This window comes from Ammospiza caudacuta, chromosome 1 (genome assembly GCF_027887145.1).
Source record: "Ammospiza caudacuta isolate bAmmCau1 chromosome 1, bAmmCau1.pri, whole genome shotgun sequence".
Taxonomy (NCBI): domain Eukaryota; kingdom Metazoa; phylum Chordata; class Aves; order Passeriformes; family Passerellidae; genus Ammospiza; species Ammospiza caudacuta.
Window position 1 is genome coordinate 130461377 of NC_080593.1, and position 21153 is coordinate 130482529.

At 52.1% G+C, this 21153-nt stretch overlaps 1 protein-coding gene across 1 annotated transcript; it reads left to right on the forward strand.

Annotated features, from left to right (window-relative positions):
- The first annotated feature begins 3423 nt into the window (after positions 1 to 3423).
- KLF10 (KLF transcription factor 10) lies at positions 3424 to 8921 on the forward strand. Its single transcript, XM_058809208.1, has 4 exons — positions 3424 to 3660; positions 5215 to 5454; positions 5557 to 6433; positions 7345 to 8921. Exons 2-4 carry the CDS (start codon positions 5224 to 5226, stop codon positions 7602 to 7604), a joined length of 1368 nt encoding a protein of 455 aa, XP_058665191.1. The 5' UTR covers positions 3424 to 3660; positions 5215 to 5223; the 3' UTR covers positions 7605 to 8921.
- Positions 8922 to 21153: the final 12232 nt, after the last annotated feature.

The following is a 21153-nucleotide window of genomic DNA, read 5'->3' on the forward strand; positions in this document are numbered from 1 at the left end:
ACACACAGTAAACACACTCTCCTTTCTCCACCCAGAGATGTGGGATCCAATGGAGTGATTTGCAAACAACTATTTGCTACTAGTAGTGAAAGGAGTTTGGATCACCCTGAAGTGAATTCTCTTTTGGGAATTCCCTCTAGATAAGGCAGTCAAGCCAATGTGTTTCCCTGCAGGCACTGCAGGGATCTTATAAAATCTGTCAGAAAGTCAGGCAGATACCCAGGCTGCACAGCAGAGACAGGGGATGGAGATGCAGGTTTCCCTCTATGGCATGCTTTCCTTCAGGTGCCAATTGTGGCAGCTGTAGGAGCAAGGAGAAAGGGATCCCACCACTGGCAGCCTGGTGCAAGGGGGCATAGAGGAGAGCACATCCCATCAGATGTGTCTGGGGTACCACTGGTGAAGCCAAATAACAGAGACTCCACCTATACAATGTATCAGCTGAAATACTGGAATTAAAGCAATAAATAAATAAATTAATAAATAAGTAAAATTTAAAAGTGTATTCCTGGGAATAAAGTGACCACTTTACCACTCTTGTCAATACATGTGTGTGAAATTATCAAGTATTACTTTAAATTACTTACATCTATGGTCAGGTTCTGCAATATTTATATCCTTTTTTATCTTCAGGCTGGAGAAACTGCTCATTTCTTGCAGGTAGGTTTGGGTTTTTTGTGGTTTTGTTTGTTTGTTTGTTTTGTGGTTTTTGTTTGTTCTTTGTTTTGGGTCTTTTTTTCTCTTTCAGGCATAACTAAACTCTCTGGATGTTTCTTGTTTCCTTGGGTTCCAGCAGGTTACAGGAACACACCACCTGCTGCCAGACCCCTTCTGCCAATTGGGATTGGCTGACATGGGGAAGAATTAAGCAGAATGAAAGAATAGGAGCGTGACACCATTGAAAAGGGGAAGGACAGGAAGAATGACATAATCACAGAACAATTAGGTTTGAAAAGGCATCTGAGACCTTTGACTGAACACCACCATGCCAACTGGACCATGGCACTGAGTGCCACTTCCACTCTTTCCTTAAACCCCCCCAGGGACAGTGCCTCCAGGACCTCCCTGGGCAGCCCATTGCAGGGCCAAATCACCCTTTAAGTGAAGAAATTCCTGCTAATGTCCGACCTAAAGTGCCCCTGAGGCAGCCTGAGGCTGAATTCTCATCCTGTTTCTTGCTGCCTGGGAAAACAGCTCAACACCCACCTGGCTACAACTTCTCCTCAGGGAGGTACAGAGTGATAAGGTCACTCCCAACCCTCCTTTTTTCCAGGCTAAACACCCCAAGTTCCCTCAGCTGCTCCTCACAAGACTGGTGCTCCAGACCCTACATCAGCTCAGTTGTCCTCCTTTGGACTCTCCCCAGCACCTCCATGTCCTTCCTGAATTGAGGAGCCTTGTACTGGACACAGCACTCAAGGTGTGGCCTCACCAGTGCTCAGTACATGGGGAGGGGCCCTGCCCTGCTCCTGCTGGCCACACTATTGCTGATGCAGGCCAGGATGCCACTGGCCTTCTTGGGCACTTGGGCACACACACTGGATGATGTTCAGTAGCTGTTGAGCAGCACCACCAGGTCCTTTTCTTCTGCACAGCTTTCCAGACACTGCCCACACCAGGTAGCGCTGCATGGGGTTATATGGACAAAAGTGTAGGACCAAGCAATTCTCCTTATTGAACCTCCTACCACTGGCTTTGGGCCATGGATTCAGCTTGTCCAGATCCCTCTGCAGGGAATTCCTACTCCACAGCCAACTTGGTGGCATCCACAAATTTATTGGATCCCCTCATGCAGATCATCAGTGAAGACATGAAACAGGACTGGCCCAACACTCATCCCTGGGGGACACCACTGGTGACTGGATGCCAAATGGATGTAGCACCATTCACCACCACTCTCTGGGCCTGGCCATCCAGCCAGTTTTCAATCCAGGGAAGAGCTTGCCTCTCCAAGCCATGGGCTGCCAGCTTTTTCAGGAGTATGTATGGGACATGGAGTCAAAAGCTTTCCTGAAGTCCAGGTAGATTACATCCACAACCTTCCCCTTATCTACTAGGCAGATCACCTGGTCATAAAATGGCAATCAGGTTGGTAAGGCAGGACCTGGTTTTCCTAAACTATCCTAGCTGGGACTGATCCCGTGGCTGTCTTGTATGTGTCAAGTGACTGCCCTCAAGATGATCTGCTTCATAACCTTGCTGGGCACTGAAGTTAGGCTGACAGGCCTGCAGTTCTCTGGATCCACCTTCTGGCCCCTCCTGTGGATGGGTGTTGCCAGCTTCTAGTCATGTGGGACCTCCCTGGTTAGCCAGGGCTGATGATAAATGATGAAGAGAGGCCTAGTGAGCTTTTCCACCAGCTCCCTCATCACCCTAGGATGAGTTCAATCCAGTCCCATGGACTCGTAAGCATCTAAGTGGCACAGCAGGTCTCTGACTGCTTCCCCCTGGATTGAAGGGTGTCCATTCTGCTCCCTGTCCGTCTACCAGCTCAGGAGGCCCACTGGCCTGAGGATAACTGGCCTTACTGAGGAAGACTGAGGCAAAGAAGGTGTTAGAAAGAAAAAAAAAAGGAAAGAAAATGCAAACAATGCTGGACTGCTTAGGAGGAGAAGAAGGAGGGGAAATCTCTTAAGCGAGGCTAAATAAGCAGGAGGAAAGAAACTGAATCATAATGAAGCATCTAAGCATTTCTAGAGCCCAACAGCAGTCACAGCTGCAGCCTGGCCTGGATCTGGCTTCTCAGCTCCTGACACACACAGTCGCTCTTTCAACTCTCATTACAGCTTTCTGACGGGAAAGAGCCCGCCCTAAAGCCTGCACGGAGCAGAGCGGCTCACAACGCTCCCGCCCTGCAGGCGCGCCGCAGCCCGCGGGGTACCGCGATCAGCAGTGACCCCGCTAAGCCGCAGCTGTTCGAGCCGCCGGGCGGCAGCAGCCGCGGAGGCAGCGCGGCCAGACACGGCCGAGCCCCGCGGGGCCGACCCGCCCGGGCTCTCCTCACGCTGCGTCTGCCTCGGGTCCCGCCAGCAGCGGCGCCCGGGGCTGGCACGGACAGTGCCGGTGCAGACCGGGGTGGTCCGCGTGGCAGCGACCTCCCCCACCCCGAGGGTACTGCCAGGACACAGCAGCGGCTCCCCCGGGCGCGCCCAGCCACGGGCAAGGGCCAGAAAGGCCCGAGGAGGTCGGAACGACCGCGCCGCTCTCTCCCCCCCATCCCCCGCCCGCGGCCCCGCTTCACCTCAGCCCTGCGGGGCGCGGGAGCCGCACCGGGGAGGCTGCTCCCTCCCCTGCCGCCGTGTGACCTCATGCAGGAGGAAGCGCCGGGCCGCCCCCGCCGCTCCCACACGGATGCCGGGGAGGGAAGGGCACGGCAGGGGGGGCGGGGGCGGCCGCCCTGACTCAGCCGCCGCCGGGGACACGCCGCGCTGACACTCCGGCCACGCCGCCGCGCGGCCGCCGATCACGCGCGGCAGCCCGGCGCCCATTGGCCGCCGCCCCACACACCTTTGCCGGCGATTGGCCGGCGGGCGGCCGGGGCCCCGCCCACCCCCCCGCGCGCGGGCCCGGGGGCGCCGCCGCCCGAGTGGGGAGCGGCGAACAAAAAGAGGAAAACCGGGAGAGCGGCGGCGGCACCTTGGGGCGAGCTCGGCTCCTCCGGTGAGCGAACCGGGCATCCCGGGGGTCCGGGCGGCTGGGACGGAGGGAGTGCCCGGGGGTGGTGCGGCACGGGGATCCCTGGAGCACGTGCGGGAGCGACCCCTGAGAGGAGGGACGGCGGGCGGGAGGTCGGGCTGGGGCAGCGGCTGGAGGGGCTGAGTCGCGGTGGGGGACTGGAGCTGCTGGGGTGGGCTGTAGGAGCGCCGCCCGCGTGGAGAGCCCTCCGCGGGGCAAGCCGGCGAGAGAAGCCGCGGGAGGGACAGAAGCCGCCGAGAACCTGTTGGCAGCGCTGGTCCGGCGCCGTGCAGCCTCTTATGCCTGCGTGCCCGACCAGATGCGGGCGCTGGCCTCGGGGGCTGCATGTACCGGGTGGCAGCGGTGAGGGAGGAGGAGAAAGCCAGGGGGATCCCGGCGCCACGCGGGGTGGGCGGCGCGGCGTCAGAGAAGCGGAGCGGCGCTGCGGGAAGAGCCGGCCGTCGCCCCCGTAACCCGCTTCCCGCAGGGTCGCCGCTTCGCTTCCCTTCCCTTCCCCCGCGGCGGGAGGCATCGGGTGTGGCGGCGCTGACCCCAGCTCGGCCCCCGCCCGCGGTGACGGCTCCTCCCGCCCGGGCTTCTTCCCCCGCCCGCCCTCACAGTCGGCCGCCGCCGCGCGCCGGAGGCGGGGGCGCCGCGCGGGGGAACTGGGGGAAAGGTCAGCGCGCGGCGGCGCCCGATCACGCTTTGTTCAGGTGCCCCGCCCCGGGCCGCGCCTTGCTCGGTGCGGACCAATGGGCGCCCGGCGCGGCTCTGGGGGAACCAATAGGGGAGGGCGGGGGCGGCGCGCGCGGGGGCGGCCGGCGGGGTGCGCTGAGGTGAGGGTGGCGCGCGCCCAACAGCCGGGGGCGGGGCCCGTGCCTGAGCCCCGCCCACAGCCCTGCGTGAGGGCCGGGCAGGGAATGCACAGTGTGGGGGTGCTGTCGTGTGTCAGTGTACGTGTGTCTGTGTACGTGTGTCCTGGTTCTCCAAGCAGGTGATTTCCCTTGCACGTACGTGTGTGTGTGTGAGAGAGATCCTTTGAGTATTTTCTAGAACGTTTTTTGTTGCTAATACCTTTCGAAGAAAATGTGAATCAGCCCCAGTGTGGTCGTTTCTCATGTGCCAAAATAAGCACAATCCTGAGGGCTGTGTGTTTCCAAAGCAAAAATAGAAGGAGGGTGGGATGGTGGAGGAAGCTCTGATTTACTTTTTTGGGGGGGGGGTGTGAAGATTTTTCTTAAGTTCTCAGACACAGCTCTTCTTGCAGTGTGGAATAACTTCAACATACTTAAGATCCAGAGTAGTTCTTTTGTCTCAAGTAATTATGTAATTTTCATGTCATGGTCAGATTTCCTTGCTAGCAGCTTCAGAAAAATATTACATAAATAAGAAAGGCAGGAAAACACAGGTACATGAAATGTATTTACCTTGTTCACATTGCCCCGTTTTTTTTTAGCAATGCCTTCTTACAGGCAGCTGCAAAATACTCAAACTTAGCATCAGATTTAAAGTTTCTCTTCTTTCATCTAACCAAAACAGGAGTAAGAAATGGAGATGATGACTGAAAAACAGAGAGATATGAAGTATTTCTGGAACAATACGCCTGAAAAAAGTGATTATGAGGCTGTAGAAGCCCTTATTTCTATGAGTTGCAACTGGAAATCAGACCTCAAGAAACATGCAGAAATGAGACCTATAACTCCTGCATCTGACATGTCGGAAGAAAGTGACGAGGCTTTGCTTCCTGGAGCAGCAGATTTCAATGCCATACCAGCATTTGTAAGTTTTCCAATTTGCGTGTGTGTGTTCTTGTTTTTAACAGTTAATGTGGTGATGTCGTGTTAGCATCCCCCCCTTACTGTGTCTCTCTCTCCCTCACAGTGCCTGACCCCTCCCTACAGCCCTTCTGACTTGGAGATGTCGCAGGTGATCCATCCTCTGGGCAAGGTGCTGCCCGAGGCTGCCAAGCCTCCTGTGGCCACACCTCAGAGAGAAGCAGAGAGGTCTCCAGCAGCCAGGCCTCTGAAAGCTCGAGTGACAAGTGTTATCCGCCACACGGCTGATGCCCAGCTCTGTGACCACAAAACCTGCCCTGTGAGAGCAGCCAGTGTGCTCCAGTACCAGGACAGTGCTTGGAGGGCAGCAAACAGGAGGCCGAAGGCCAAGGAGGAGCCCTCCGTGTGCTCTGCCGAGGCGCCGAGTGCAGCCAGCGCTGAGGGCAGCGAACTGTCCGAGGCAGAGGGAAGAGCTGCAGAGCCAGCTGCTGCTCCCGTGCCCTTGACAAAGCCCTCGCTGAGCAAGGAGGAGCCCGTCCCTGAGCCAGCGGAGCAGCCAGCGGGGGCGGCACTGCCGTCCCCTGCCCCAGGCAGCGGGGCCCCCCCTGTGCCAGTGATTTGCCAGATGGTGCCGCTGCCCACGAACAACAATGTTGTGACGGCCGTGGTGCCCGGCGCCGCGCCCAGCCAGCAGCCTGCCCTCTGTCAGCCCATGGTCTTCATGGGCACCCAGGTTCCCAAGGGTGCCGTCATGTTTGTTGTGCCCCAGCCAGTCGTGCAGGGCACAAAGGCTCCCATTGTTAGTCCAAATGGCACGAGACTCTCTCCCATTGCCCCCGCTCCTGGCTTTGTACCTTCTACAGCAAAAACCACTCCTCAGGCTGATTCTTCAAGAATAAGAAGTCACATTTGCGGCTACCCAGGATGTGGGAAAACGTACTTCAAGAGCTCCCATTTGAAGGCTCATGTCAGAACACACACAGGTTGGTTACTGCTGCTGCATGCTAAAATCTAATGTACAAAACTGCGGTTGTATATACAGCTTGTTATAGTTGTAGCGATTTCTGGGTCTGTTTATTGAACAAATGGTGGGCCAGCAATGAAACACTCTTTTTGCCAGCGTGCATTATAAAGCTGCCTGATCTCTGATGGGAAGTCTCCCTGAGGGGGAAGTTGACTCAGCACTTTGTTTGTGCTGGACTCACTTTGGGTCAGAAGGTGTTCAGTAATGCATCTGTGGAAGCAAGGCCTTGCCCAACAAGGAGTATGCTTTCCAGAGTTAAAGATGCCTCAGTAGGCTTTTCCTCAGGAATGCTTTTGCCAGAAGTGGGTGAAACTTGGAGATGGTTTTATGAGAGGATGTGAGAATCCACTCCAAACTATTCCTGCCTTGGTTATTCTAGAGTAACTTCTCCAGGCTCAGCCCTTAACTGCAGTAGCAGAAAGAGTTCCATGTATTTTCACAGAGGCTCAGAGTGCACTTCTGGAGCTCAGTTACATAAAGCACCACTGCAGGCTGCGCTTCAGAGGGGAGTTTTGGGCGTGCTGAGTCATCATTATCCGCGGTTTACACAGAGCTGAGTGTTAAAATCAGCTGTCTTGAGATGTGAAGAGCATTTCAAACAATTTGGTTCTGGAGAATTTTTAACCTTTAACCCTTTTTAATCCCTTACCCATACTACTTAGCCTTGGAGACAGTGAATCTGCATGTTTAAATGTTAGTATATAAACAATTTTCCACATTTTGTGTGTATAATGCTTACTTAGATTTTTGGCTCAGCTGCCTTAATAGAAATTTTCCTGCCAATTAAGTGAAATCCTGCTAGTTCAGGCAGCGGTGTTTATTGCTCAGTACTCACTGTGGGTTTTTCCCTTTGTACTTTATCCCTTCCAGGAGAAAAGCCGTTCAGTTGCAGCTGGAAGGGCTGCGAGAGGAGGTTTGCCCGCTCCGATGAACTGTCTCGGCACCGCAGGACGCACACTGGCGAGAAGAAGTTTGCCTGCCCGATGTGCGAGCGGCGCTTCATGCGCAGCGACCACCTCACGAAGCACGCGCGCCGCCACTTGTCAGCGAAGAAATTACCCAACTGGCAGATGGAAGTGAGCAAGCTCAGTGATGTGGCCGTGCCACCAGCCTCTGCGACCGCCCAGTGAAAGGACTTGATCTGGAGACGGTGGAATTAACTGTTGTTGCTGGGATGGGCTGGCTGAAAAAAGGCTTTTTCTCCCGGTCTGTGGTTCTCCCGCACTGGCTGCTGACAGCAGTACAGAGAGGCAGAGGCAGCCTGCGCTCAGTCACAAAAAAATGCTGCTGGGAGAACCAGTGGCTGACTGGAATAGCGGGTGTCTTTTGCACTGGTGAGGAGAGAAAGAAAGGGAAGGCTCTAGAGCAGAGCAGCCACATTGTGCCAGTTTTCAATTTTGCAAATCACTTGTGTATGCTCTAGATCCAGTCCCATGTAAGTGTTTCTGAGGGTATGCTGCTCATGCCTGAGACCAACTCCAGTTTTAGCTCTCAGTTGTCTATCTTCAGTAGGCGCAGATAAGGACAGCGGCAATGTTCAGGCACAGGCTTGGAAGCCCAGGACCCACCTGCATAAGATAATCTAAATCTGTTTTGCTACTTCTGCCACCTTTGCTTGGTAGGAGTCTTTTTCTCCTAACTGTTCTCCAGCCCCATCGTAATCGATGACTTGGTGCCGGACTCCTGGAGATTTTGGACATCTCCTTCTGCATGGGGTAGTTAACACATCCAGCTTTACACTGCTGTGTCCAGAGGGGCTTGGGATGGGCATGCAGGGGCAGTGCATGGGCAGCCAAAGGGCAGGAACATTTCTGAATCGTTATTAGCTTTGTCATGTTTTCCCAGCTGCTTTGGCAAGCTTTGTGATTGTTACAGCTGGTTGTAGCTGGGCATCGCATGATGCTTCTGCTTTTGTGTTGCTTATGGTTTCCTTTCCACCTCCTCACTGCGCTTGTCATGAGCGGATAACGGGCACCTTGAAGACAAACTTGGTAGCTGTAAACTACTCTGGTTGATTAAAGAGGAAAACCAAGAATCTTAGGCTTCTTGATTGTGTTATTCTTTGAAAGGCAGTTTATGCTAAAATTGAAAGGGATATATTATATATTGTATTAAATTAGAAAGTTGTGATTCAGAGAAGAAAACAAGGCAGTAAAGACCGGCCTAGAATTTAAACCAGCTTTTGTGACAATGCATCTATTTTCACTATTTGTATTTTGTCATATTATGTTGAGGACACATATCAGAAAGTGAATGGTTTGAAAATAGTGTATTAGATCTGCTTTTTGTGACTACTTTAAAGATTTGCACATTTCTTACGTTGTACTTTATACTTTGTTTACAATAAACCAATTTTCTGTAACGCTGACCTTTTTATTAATTCATAGTGGAACTTATCCCTTTGCAAGGAAAATAACCTCAAAATAAAATTGTCCTGACCAATGGAACACTATCTCTTAATTTTTAAATATTTTTAAAGCACTATAAAGCCCACAGGAATGCAGTTTCAAGTCTGTGCTTACTACTGTGCATTTCTTTTGGATTGATTTTGGGTTTTTTGTCCCAGCTTTTCATCCCCCTGCTTTTCTTCAGCACCCAAAGCTAATCATGCCTATGTGGGCCACTATGACTCTGTTGAAAAGTATTTCCTTTACGTTGGTGATTGCACTGGCTTCCCCAGGAAGGAACCTGCTCGAGTTCCTGATGGCCTGGCTGTCGGGCAGGGGTGGTGGCTGCCACCCCACAGTGTGGGATCTGGGTCCCTTGTGGCCCTCCCCAGGGCCACTGGGCATGAGGTGCTGGCACCGAGATGGGCTCCAGGCTGGGGGCTTGTCTGCCCTATTGCAGGTGTCGCTGCAGGAGTCCCCTGGCAGGAGGAGAGCAGGGAATTGGGGTTCTCAGGGCAGAAGCTGGGCAATGGCTGGGCAGTCTGGCTTCTCTGGCTGCTGCCCTGTGTGCCAGCAGTGGCCATTGGCACTGCTCATGTGGGCTCCTCTGCCTCCCGCTCAATCCCTGCACGCAGGGATCCCCACATTTCCCAATCCCACGGATGCTGACTCAGTGCCCTTCCCTGCTGTGGGTTTGGGCACTCCTTGCCTTATCCTGTGTGGCACAGGGCCCTGCCTAGGGAGCCTCTGAGTCATTGCCCTTCTCGTTCCAGGTGGGATATGCCATCACAGCCCAATGCAAAAGAGAGGCTCCTTCCTCAAAAATGTGAGATGTGAGTCCCATTCCACCATCTTGCTTCATGGTATTTCTCATTTCATGGCCATGAGATAAAATACTTTAACAGCTCTGGGTCTGAGACCTTTCCATATTTGCAAGTAGTCACTGGACTGGGAACGAGGTGCCCTCACCAGCTCTCCTGTCATGCTGATCCTTGAGTGCCATTTTCTGCAGCAGCCCTGCAGAAGAATGTACAGAAGGTGCCACCTCCCCACTGGTACTGTGCCCGTGCAGTGTCACTGTCACATACAGAAGGTGCCACCTCCCCACTGGTACTGTGCCCGTGCAGTGTCACTGTCACATACAGAAGGTGCCACCTCCCCACTGGTACTGTGCCTGTGCAGTGTCACTGTCCCTCTCCTCAGCAGTGCCTGCGGTGCGCTTTGAAGCCCCTCTCTCTAAGCATGGAGCTGAACATAAATCTGACTTTCCAGGCAAGCACCCTCATGCTGCCATGCAATAACAGAGGAAGAAAGTGGGTTTCCATGCCGTGATCTCCGCTGCCTGTGTTTTCTGAAGGAAAAGCAGCTGCTGGTGCTTTCTGAGTAGCAACGCACTCTGGAGGTATGCAGGGGCTGTGCCCTGGGACCACCCACTGGCTGCACTGCTGGGAGGCTGCTGAGGGAAGCTTGTTCCTGGCATGCTGTGAGCTAAATAAAATACAGCTTGTCCCTCTAAATACAGAACTTAACAGCAAGAAGTGCACTTCTGGCTGGTTCCAGCTGAAGACAGAGTCATAGTTGTGAATTTACCTCATGCCATTTTTAAAGCTTAACTGGGAAGGCCAGCTGGAAATTACATCAGCTATTTTGGGGTTTAATCCAAGGTTAACCTGAAAAATGTAGTTGAAAGGGCATTATTAGACACCTTTTCAATGCTAGCTTTATTGTGCAATCAAATTTGGCTGCATAGTAGGAAGATTGATTTTTATGGATTTTCTACAGATTGCTGTGAATAATTAGAACCTCCTTATTCCTGTATGTAAAACACAGGCACACCTCGTATTTTTTCCTCCTGTTTGGGTTCAGTGATGAAGCCAAACAGAAATACAAACCAAGATGCTCCCAGCAATGCCCACAGTTAGTGCTTGGATGCCAACACGGGCTGGCACTGGCTGTGGCAGGGCTTGCCAGCGTGGCCACGGCTGTCATTTGCTGTGCAGGCATGTGGCTCTGGGGAGTTAATCCAAAGGGAACCAAGAGATAGCATACATTCTTGGTAGAAGATTTTGGAAGTATTGATAAACCCTCCAGCTTGCAGCTTAGCACTGCACTCTGGTGTGATGCACACACAGAAAAGTTGATGCTGCAGGGCTGACAAGGATTACAGGAGCTGGAGTGAGACACATTCCGTGTCTCAGCTTGCAGCGGGGAAGAGCAGTGGGGGTGTCACAACAAACTGTCCTGGGAAAGGAGGGAGCTAGCCCCTGTGTCCACAGCAAAGCAATACAACCCCATGCTCGGTGTCCTCTCCCTTAGGGGAGAGCAGGAGAGGGAGGCTGAGGGTGCCTGCCTGCCCTGGGTGTAGCACATTCCAGCCACAGGAGTGGCATCAGCAGGATAGGTTAGGGGGCTTGAGGTCTGCTTATCCCACCCAAACGGATCAGTAGTAGGGAACTGCAGTGCCAGGGTACCCTGCATATGTCCTGAGCACTCTGTGAGTGTTCAGGGATTTCAGTCTCCAGAGAGGATGGAGAGAAGGCTGGAAAAAGCAGGCATTTTTCCTTGTGGTTTGGAAAAGAATGATTTCCATTACAGCAGGAGTATTTATGGGAGACTTAGATGCTCTATGAGTGAACTAATATGTATTTTAAAAGAAGAAGGGTCCTGAGCTGGGTCAGCTTGTCTGGACCCGCAGATGCAGCTGAGACAGGAACCAGGGCAGCCTGTCTACCCCTCCTTCCTGGTGAGTGCAGCTCTCTGAGGCTTTTCCTCCTGAGCTTTACCACTCAGCAGCGCTATTTCAAGACACCCTTAACCAGCCAGTCCTGTCATCCTGGCACAGGCTGTCCTCAGCCTCTGTGCCAGGGTGGGTGCCACAGTGCAGATGGAGCTTGTGCCCAAAGAGCTGAGAGGGAGGACTTGATCATCAGCTGGCCTGAGACTTGCATGCCACATGCAGCGACATCAGGTATTCCCTTGGCAGTTCCCCACTTTTACTGTAAATGGATGATTCATTTGTCTGCTTTGGCAACAAACTTGGATAACCAAGGAAACAATCTGTTGGAAAAGCTGGAGCACAAAATCAGGTCAAGAGAAATGATGAATGAATATGAGCAATATGGGCTCAAGCTTTTAGTTCTGTATCGCATATTTTCTGCAGGAAACTTTGCTTCTCCTGGAACATGTGGTCAGGGAGAGTAATATTCAGCTAGAACAATTGGGTTTGGGTCTTAGAATGTAATTTAACATGTCAGACAGAGCTTCCACGTGTAGAGATATAGGGATCTGGAATGCTTTAAGTTGTGCCCAAAAGAAAATGTGATACTTTGGCAGTAAGAGAACAAGAGCAAAACACATCTTTAGCTATCTTGTTATATTAATGAGAAGACAGGAGATAAACTTGCTAACTCACTTCCTGTGCTGTGATATAAATCAGGTAATCATCATATAAAATGCATTAAATAATTCAGAAACTTTTTTAGGAGAACACAGTTTTGATGAAACTTCATACTTGATTGTGTAGCCTACTCTGAAAGTCACAGTTGTCTGAGGAAAAAAAATTCTGCTGTTATCATGACTTCATTTCAACTACTCAGAAGGTTTTGGTGGATGTCAAGGTACTTGCGTGGCAACAACTTCCTAAAAAAATGTACACAGCTGTGGTGGGGACTGCCCTTGCACTAACAGCTGTGGAGAGGCACAAGCACACCCTGCCTTAGCCAAGTATTCCCCAGAGCCTCAGCAAAACATAAATGGCTTTGAATAGCTAGGACATACAGAGTCTCCTCTCTGCCCACCTCATCTCCTGACTGCTTCCAACACATGCAAGAGGATTTGACATTTGTCAAGTCTACCTTAAAAAAAACCACACTAACAAAACAACAAAAGCCTTCACAAACTTCTCTTTATTGCCATCCGGGCTGAATTCCATACAATTGTCTTTGTTTAATGGTGAAGGCTGGGATCTTCTCAGGGATAGCCAGGAAACTGGCATGGGGTTCTTATTGTGAGCAACAACCTCAGGCAGTTAAAACCCTTCTGCTCGTGAAACAGAGCCTTTAGTGCTTAATTGCCTGGCAGTCACTTGGAAAGAGCACCCTCACCTCCCCTAAATCAAAAGAGAGAGTATCGCATGCAACCTGCCTGGAATGAAAGAAAAACAGGGTACAGAGAGTACCTTAATTGCCTAAAATGCAGGGTTATCAAAACGTGAATGAAACTGCCATCCAGCAAACAAAGCAAGTCCCCTGAGCACCCATCAGCCGTGATGTAACATCACCAGTCGCTGCACAGCAGAGGAACAGCTGCTAAATAAAAAGGCATTTGGGAGGCACAGCATAACAAGAGGACAGAGCAGCCATCTTCAAAGAAGCTGTGCAATCAGCTCAATGAAGACAGAACTCTTATCAGCTGTAATCAGTATTCCTCAGGTAATCCTGACTGAGGCAGTAGGGGCTGCAAAAGCAGAAGTGAGGGCAAGGAAAACCAAAGGGATTCCCCGTTTGCAGCTGAGTGTGTTGTGCTGCTGCTGGCATCTGGTTGCTATGCAGGTTTAGGGAGTAGCTGCCTCTAATGCTCTTGGTTGAGCATAAGCGGTTTTACTTCCTTTTCTTCTCTCCACCATGACCTGCCCTCACAGTGCCATGCAGGTGCTCTGAGATGTCAGGATTCCTGCTTTCCTGGAGATGAGAGCCCCTGTTCCTACCTGCAAGTGGCTGAATGCAGTCCTGGGAGGAGGGGCTACCCCACCCTTGGGCCGTGGGGCACCTTACCAGAACTCCCACCACAGGGAATTGGGTTTCCCACTGGTACCACATTCCTTCCACCCGCAGGTGACAGTCACCCTGTCACCCCACCTTGTGGCACCACTCTGCTCCTGGTTCTTCACCAGCTTCTGCAGCCCAGAGCAGGGCTTGGGGCATGGGAAACCAGAAGCAGCTCTATGGCATGGCAGCCTTGCTGGGGGCACTGGAGCAGCTTGAACCTCTCATTGATGCTGCTGGCTGCATCCCTCGCTGGCCCTGACTCATGGGCTCACCTTCCCTTCCAGCACTGGCACCCCCAAACCGCCAGCCATCCAAAACTGGGGGCTCTTCTTCTGAAGCCTGGCAGATGTTAGTTAGTGTCTTTGGGTCCTCACCTCCTCACCTGGCTGCAGCTGAGATGTCCCAGGAGCTTCCCAGGCTGCCAGCAAAGCTGATGCTGCTCAGGAGGGTGGTGTGAAACCTCCATGTGCTTTTGCTAGGACACCATGCTGGCAAGAGAGTCATGCAATTTTTTTGAAATAAAGGGAAAACTGTGGCATCCATGCAAAATTCTCAATGCAGTACACGAGTCAAAACCGCCAGTCGTTGAGCTAAGGAAAAGAAAGAAATTGTTACTGTCTGGAAGTACCCAAAGGGAAGCAGGGCGGGCAGAACTCACAGAGGAGCACTCACAGACTGGCTGGCCCAGATAGCATTGCTCTGCCTCGCACTGATTCATCTCAGCACGAGCCTCCCAGCCGTGGGACAGCAGGAATTACTTCAGGTCTTTCAGGATGAAGTGGTCAGTTGGTAATCTGGGGATTTTCCCCCCCCCATTTAAGCAAGGGACTTTTCAATGCCCTATTTAAGTGAAGCAACAAGTATGGTGAGTCGATGATGAGTCACTAGGCCAGGAAAAAAGCTGTAGGAAGGCTGGACTATTTATAAAATGTAAAAGAAAGAAAGGAAATACATTCTAGATGCAGTTAGATCTGGACGGTGACTCCAACTTCTCTTGTGGGACAGCATATTCCCAGGCGCCAGACGGCAAACCTCCCGGGAGGGAGGGCAAGCGCTGCCAGGGCGTACACGGATTTTCCGAGAGGATTCATCGGCGCTGCAGGGATGGAGGCGTCCGCAGAGCCGCCGCCTGCTGCGGGAGAGCTCCGCGGTCTGCCCTGAGGGGCACGGCCGGGCAGCCGGGCTGCATCCATGGAGGGGAGGGACATCGGGCAGCCCGGCTGCATCCATGGAGGGGAGGGACATCGGGCAGCCCGGCTGCATCCATGGGAGCGGAGGGACATCGGGAAGCCGGGTCCCCAGCGCCACGGCACAGTCGTGGGCTGCGAGTGCCGAGGCGGCTCCCGGCGAGCGCAGCCCGGTACCCCCGTGTGTCACTGCTCAGTACCACCATGTGAATCCCCTCCCGGTACTCCCGTGTGTCACTGCCCGGTACCCCCGTGAGTGTCTCCTCCCGGTACCCTTGTGTGTGTCCCCTCTCGGTACCCCCGTGTGAGTCACCGCCGCGGCCGCGCAGGCGTCGCGCTCCGCTGGAGCGGCGGCGGAGGAGGCTGGAGGGGATTCCATCTCCTCCTCCTCCTCCTCCTCCTCGTCCTCCTCCTCCTCCGCCGGGAGGCCCCGGGCCCGAGCCGAAAGCTCTCTGTAGCCCAGCCCTGCAGCTCGGCTCCTCAGCTCACACCAGAGTACCGCAGGGAGGGCTGCGGAGGTGCCGCGGGAAGAAAACCCGACCCAAAGAGCTCTTTGGCAGCAATTGTGCGGGGCTGGCACGGCTGGCAAGGGCAGCAGTGCGTGTGCAAGGCGGGATCCCACAGACAGGAGACAGCGCTGCCTGACGGAGCCTGGGCAGCGGGAAGCAACGAGAGCTGCATCTCCGGCAAGCACCGCCCGAGCAGACGCCAAGGGCACAACGTGGCACGGCCTCCTGATGCCGCAGATATTTGTGTATAATGTACACATTCCTTGGCCTTTTGACACTTAAATTCTGGAGAGCTGTAGCTGTTCTGGAATACAGCTGGGCAGGGTCGGACGGAAGGACCCATTGCTGGGAGGCAAAGAGCATCTGAGAGCCTGAAAGTCCCACTTGCAGAACAAGATCCGTACCTGTGGGAAGGGGTTGGGCTGCAGGAACGCCCGGTGCTTTGAGTGCAGAGGGGCCCTGAGCACGGGGCAGTCCCGTGGCTGACACAGCTCTGCCCTCACATCCCTGCCTACGCTCACATCATCCCTGCTTCTGGCACTGTGTCAAAACCCAAAAGCCTGTCACAAAACCGTGTCATGGCGCGGTCAAAGAGGTGCTTAAACAGGACAGGGGGACCAGAAGGTGACAAGCTTTCTTTATCACTTTAGACATGGATTATGTGCTGCTGGCTTGATCCAGTGTGATCCACAGCTCTGATCCAGGACATGGCTTGGTGCTGATTTTCAGCACGCCCCAGTTTGTGGACACCTGCACACCTAATGAGATTAATACCTTTAGGAGTTTATTTAGGCTCTAGTTTCATAAAACACAGGATCTGGGGAAGAAGGAGGACACATCTTGAGTGTTTTGGTGACAGTGTCTCTTGACTGACTGAGTGTACTCAAGGTGAAAATATGGTCAGTGCTGTTTCACCCACTTCAGGCTTTGAATGGGCAGCAGCAGTCTGGTGAGTGAGTGGTGTGAGCTGTGGGCAGCTCCTCACCTGCTGTATCTTTAAAGAAACCACCCACATCAGTGCGTTTCTAAAGGGAAGTCAAAGTGATGCCTTACTGGGGAAAGTTAGGGTTTTTTGCCATAGTTAAGGAAGTTGGCTGCCCTTGTTAGCTACCGCCTTTTAGGAACAAAAAGACGAACCCAATTTGAAGTACTTACAGTATTTTTGGTGTTAGTAGGTAGCAAGACAAAATGTGCTCCTGTGAGGCTATTTCAGTGGCTTTTACCACCACCACCACCATCAATAGAAGCTTTGCAACAAAAGATTAACAGATTTAATTTTTCAGTGCTGCTGCTGTGGAGGACAATTCCTCGGCAGTACGACAGTGCTGTCTTGTGTTCATCACATCATGTCCAAAAAATAGAGACCCTGCCTCCTGAAAGAACTTCAGTCTATGTTGAAGACCATTTCAACACTAAAGCAAATTTTAATTGACCTGAAAGATGTTTTCTTAAATTACTTCAATAAAAATTATTTTTTATTACTTACTCCCAGTAAGGAACTGATCTGCTTTATTTCTGCATGTTGCTGATGTTGGTTGGCTCAAATAGACTGTAAATAAACAATTATTTTTTTTTGCTTACATTGTTGCAGCATGCAGTCTGTGTTGGTTTGGAGCTCTTGGGAAGGCACTGCCTTACTCCACAGAGGCTCAGGAGGGCTGCAAGATTGGGCAGCTTCAAAGCAGGTTTTAGATGTTACAATATCTGCTGCTCCAGTTTAGTGCCAGGTGGGACAGCCTGAAGTGTCTGCAGGCTGGAGACACCTCTCAGTGTCAGCATTTGGATGGCTGTATGTGGTTCTGGGTGTCTTTCCCCTGGACTCACCTTCCTGTCTGGAGCTCTGAGCCTCTGGTCGTTACTCTGTGAAATCTTCGGTTCTTGCCTTACTGGCAGCTGCACTGGCTGTGCTCAGCAGAGGGGATTGCCTGTGCTGTGTTGGAGAGGAGTCAGGAGGGCCAAGCGCTGCTTGGGCTCAAGGGCAAAGGGTGGTTTTCATTTCCCTTCTGTTTTCCTCTGCTGGGTGTAGATTGACTGGGGAGAGGGAGGCGCACTTTGCCCTCCCCTTGGCGAGCCTCCGCATGGGTACAAATGGTATTGGTGTATTGGTACCTCAGGAGTGGGGCTGGGGGGAGGAGAGAAGCAGGCAGGAGGAGCAGAGGTTTGGGGCCAGCCCTGCACCCACCTGCACCAGAACCACAGCTGAGGCCGTGCCACTGTGAGTGTAATTAATGCCCGAGTTACAGGGGCACTTTGTAACCCTGAGCACTGACTGCAGTGTCCTTTCAGGGCTGGGCTTGACATCACAAGACTCTCTCTAAGGGTCACCAAAGTAAAATAAATTGTTGCTGTTAATTACCCTTTTGCCTTTTGGCCTGTTTTTTTCCCTGGTACTTTTTGTTTACACACTGATGTTCTCCTTTCTGTTTTACTTGCTGCTGCCTACTTTCTTCCCTCTTTAACGTGTATTGAGCAAATTTAATTTCCTAGCCTCTGCACAGTTGATTTGCCACCATTGTAATTTGTCCCCAGCTTTGTGGGTGCACAAGTGGAAGTGGGATGCTTTGATACGCTGGGTTGGATTTTAAAGTTTTGACAAACACTGATATTTCCCATGGCAACAAGCTCCATACAATACTCAGCACAAACCTTGCTCTTGCAGAAACAAATGCAGCTCTGCAGTGTCAAGTGCTTTCCGTTTAATTGCAGATGAGATATGAAATGGGGTTCTGTGGCTCGGGTAGGATGGGGGAAGCCCCAGGGCTATGCTGGATACCACAGAATTAACCACACAAATTTACTGGATGTGACCTGAAACTGTGCAAGATGAAGAGTCTTTGGCTTTTGCTAGGACAGTAGTTGGTGCAAAAACCTCTTCCTGTAAGTCCCCCTTGCTCTGGCACAGAGAGCAGGCACCAGTGCCCCCAAAGCACATGCCTGAGTGTTCCAGGTCTGGGCACTTGCTGTTGACATGTGGAACTGAGCACCCCTCTGACAAGGCATTTCCAGAGCTCAGGACGTGCCCCTGTGGAGCCAGTTGGGCTCACCCAGCTCTCTGGCCTTGGTTTCCTCCTGGCTGGCCAGGCTTGGAATGCCACTATGCCATGCTATTTCCTTTGCATCCAGTTTCTAAGGACATCTAGGAAAACCCTCCTGATCCTGAGGCCACAAGAAGATAATTAAATCTGTGGTGGAGCTCCTTTAAGCTCTCCCTTTTTGTACTCCCAGTATACCAGAGCTAGGACTGAACTACCTTGTGTTTCAGAGAGAAACGTACAGAACTGTGTGTGTGTGTGTGTGTGTGTGTGTGTGTGTGTGTGTGTGTACCCACTTTTTCTTCCTAAGAATGTCCAAAATTGTTTATTCCTGACATTTCATTCTGAAGCAGCACTTGCACAGCTGCTTGCTGAGAGGTTCCTGAAAGGTACAGCTTTCCTACAGGACACATCATTTGTGTAGGACACACCATGTGTCTTCTAAGGCCTCATAAACCTGCCTGAGCAGGGGGACCATGTCACAGGGGCTGCCAAGGCTTGAGCAACGGGGGAGAACTCCTGGGAGGAGGCAGCAGTCAGGGGAGGGCTGTTGCAGAATGTGTTGGACAATGTGTTCCACTGGGCAGCACCTGTGCTGTGAGCAGTGGGGGCTGGCTGGACACAGCAGCCCCAGCCCCAGCTGTTCTGGCCACTGTGGTGCAGCAAAGGGAGCTACAGAGGAGCAGGTTGTCAGTGTAATGGGCCAGGGCCAGGTAATAAATTACATAGACTCCATGCTTTTATAGAAGGCTGAATATTTTTATTAAAATATTTTTTATTAAGAAACCCAGGCTTTTATACCTTTGTTTGTTACAGGTTGACTTAATTTGTCCTTCAATCAAAACACTGTCACCATTGGCTAATTAAAAATCCACCCTTTGCTAAACAAATCTCCATAACACAATCCACATGTTCACAATACCAGGTGTTATAAGTTAAGAATTGTTTCTCATTCTTTTCTCTGATCTTCTCACAGCCTTTTCCAGAAGGATGCCTGGGAAAGTTGTTTTTCTCTGTGGCCAGGGAGCTGCTGGGGGTGCCAGGGCTCTGCTTGTGGTACATGAGGTTTGCTGCCCTGAAGAGAGGGACTGGAGGAAGACTGAAGAGTGACAGGCTGGGGTGGGAATTGCAATGGGTCCCTGAGGGAGCACAGGGTATGGGTAGGGCAGGGTGTCTCCTGGCACACTGATAGTTTGGAGTTGTGGCTCATGGGGTTCAAAAATATGTTACCCTAGGACTGTGCAAAGCGTAAAAGCCATAAAAATGACAAATTTAGTTGTAGCTTGTCTTCCCTCTCTAATCAGGGCTTTTTTTTTAACTTCCCACAAAAAAATAAGCCCAAGTAATGTTTTCCTTTTGCTGTTTTCTTTCCATTCTTAAGTGCAGTGTGTTGGCATTCCTCACACATTCCTCTCGTTGAGCCAGACCCCGGGGGGAGAAAGCAGCAAGGGCCAGGCCAGGCCAGGGCTGCAGGGTCTCAGCTCCAGGCCAGGGCTGCAGGGTCTCAGCTCCAGGGCTGCAGGGTCTCAGCTCCAGGGCTGCAGGGTCTCAGCTCCAGGGCTGCAGGGTCTCAGCTCCAGGGCTGCAGGGTCTCAGCTCCAGGCCAGGGCTGCAGGATCTCAGCTCCAGGCCAGGCCAGGGCTGCAGGGTCTCAGCTCCAGGGCTGCAGGGTCTCAGCTCCAGGCCAGGGCTGCAGGATCTCAGCTCCAGGCCAGGCCAGGGCTGCAGGATCTCCAGCTCTGCTGTGTCCATGTCCAGCAGAGGCCAAGGCCAGCGCTGTGCTGCAGGGTGGCAGCTCAGTGCCATCCCGTCCCTGCTCCTGCCTGTCACACACTCGGGAATGACCTGTAGGGAGCAATCAATCGTTCAGGGGCTGTTTTTGTAGCTGTTCTTTCTTTTTCCCCTTTCAGAGTTTTGAAATCAAGGGCATGAACTCTTCGAGCAGGGATCTAAGACCCTTTGACAGGAATGTTGCATGTCCCTGGCGCAGGGAAGGAAGGGGAGGAAGGGCTGAATGTGCCTGTCAAGAAGGGAGTGGAGAGCAGCAAAAGCAGAGGAAGTTTTTCTGCCGTGGCGGAGCTGGGAAAGCTGCTGCCTATGGCTCCTGTAACATCACCTGCAACCTACTTTGAGGCAAGACCTGCAGGACCTGCAGAACCTGCAGCTGGGAGCTTCATCTTGGCAATGTCTTTTATTTTTTTTTCCTTTTTTCCTGTCCTGAGGTAATTTATTTCTCCTTCCTCGAAGTAGTCCTAAAATTAAGCAAAAAGGGGCAGGGAGGGGTTTTGTAACCCACAACATCCCTGCAAAGCAGGAGACCTTCTGTGCTGCCAAGGATTTGCTCCCCATCCTTGCTGGAGCTGCCTCTGCCTGCGTGTCAGTCCCCAGGAGCCACCGTGGTGGGAAGTGGTTCCTATGCTGATGGCAGTGCTTCAGGTAACTCAGTAACTAGCCAAAAAATCCTTCTTTATTGAGAAATATGGGAGGTTCATTTTTCAGTCCCTGTAGCTGCTTTAAGATATTTTTTTTTTAAACAAACAAACCAACTGACCAAACCAAAGTAACTAAATTCCCACCCCCCTTTTCTGAATCTGAATATACTGATTTGGACATGAAGCCATAAACTATGAAGTCCTCCATCCCAAGACCTTGGTGTCTGGGACATGGACGCAGCATTTTGTTTCATGCAATGGGATTTTCATTAGTCAAAGCTGACAAAAAGCCTCCAGCCTGATTCTTATCATTCTCCTGGTGTTTCCAAGGGCATTTATGGGATCATAAATACAATGAGGGCCTTT

Coding starts and splice junctions, on each gene's coding strand:
- KLF10 (XM_058809208.1), top strand. CDS start 5,224: ATGGAGATGATGACTGAAAAACAGAGAGATATGAAGTATTTCTGGAAC. Junction 5,455..5,556: donor TCAATGCCATACCAGCATTT/GTAAGTTTTCCA, acceptor TCTCCCTCACAG/TGCCTGACCCCTCCCTACAG. Junction 6,434..7,344: donor TCATGTCAGAACACACACAG/GTTGGTTACTGC, acceptor TATCCCTTCCAG/GAGAAAAGCCGTTCAGTTGC.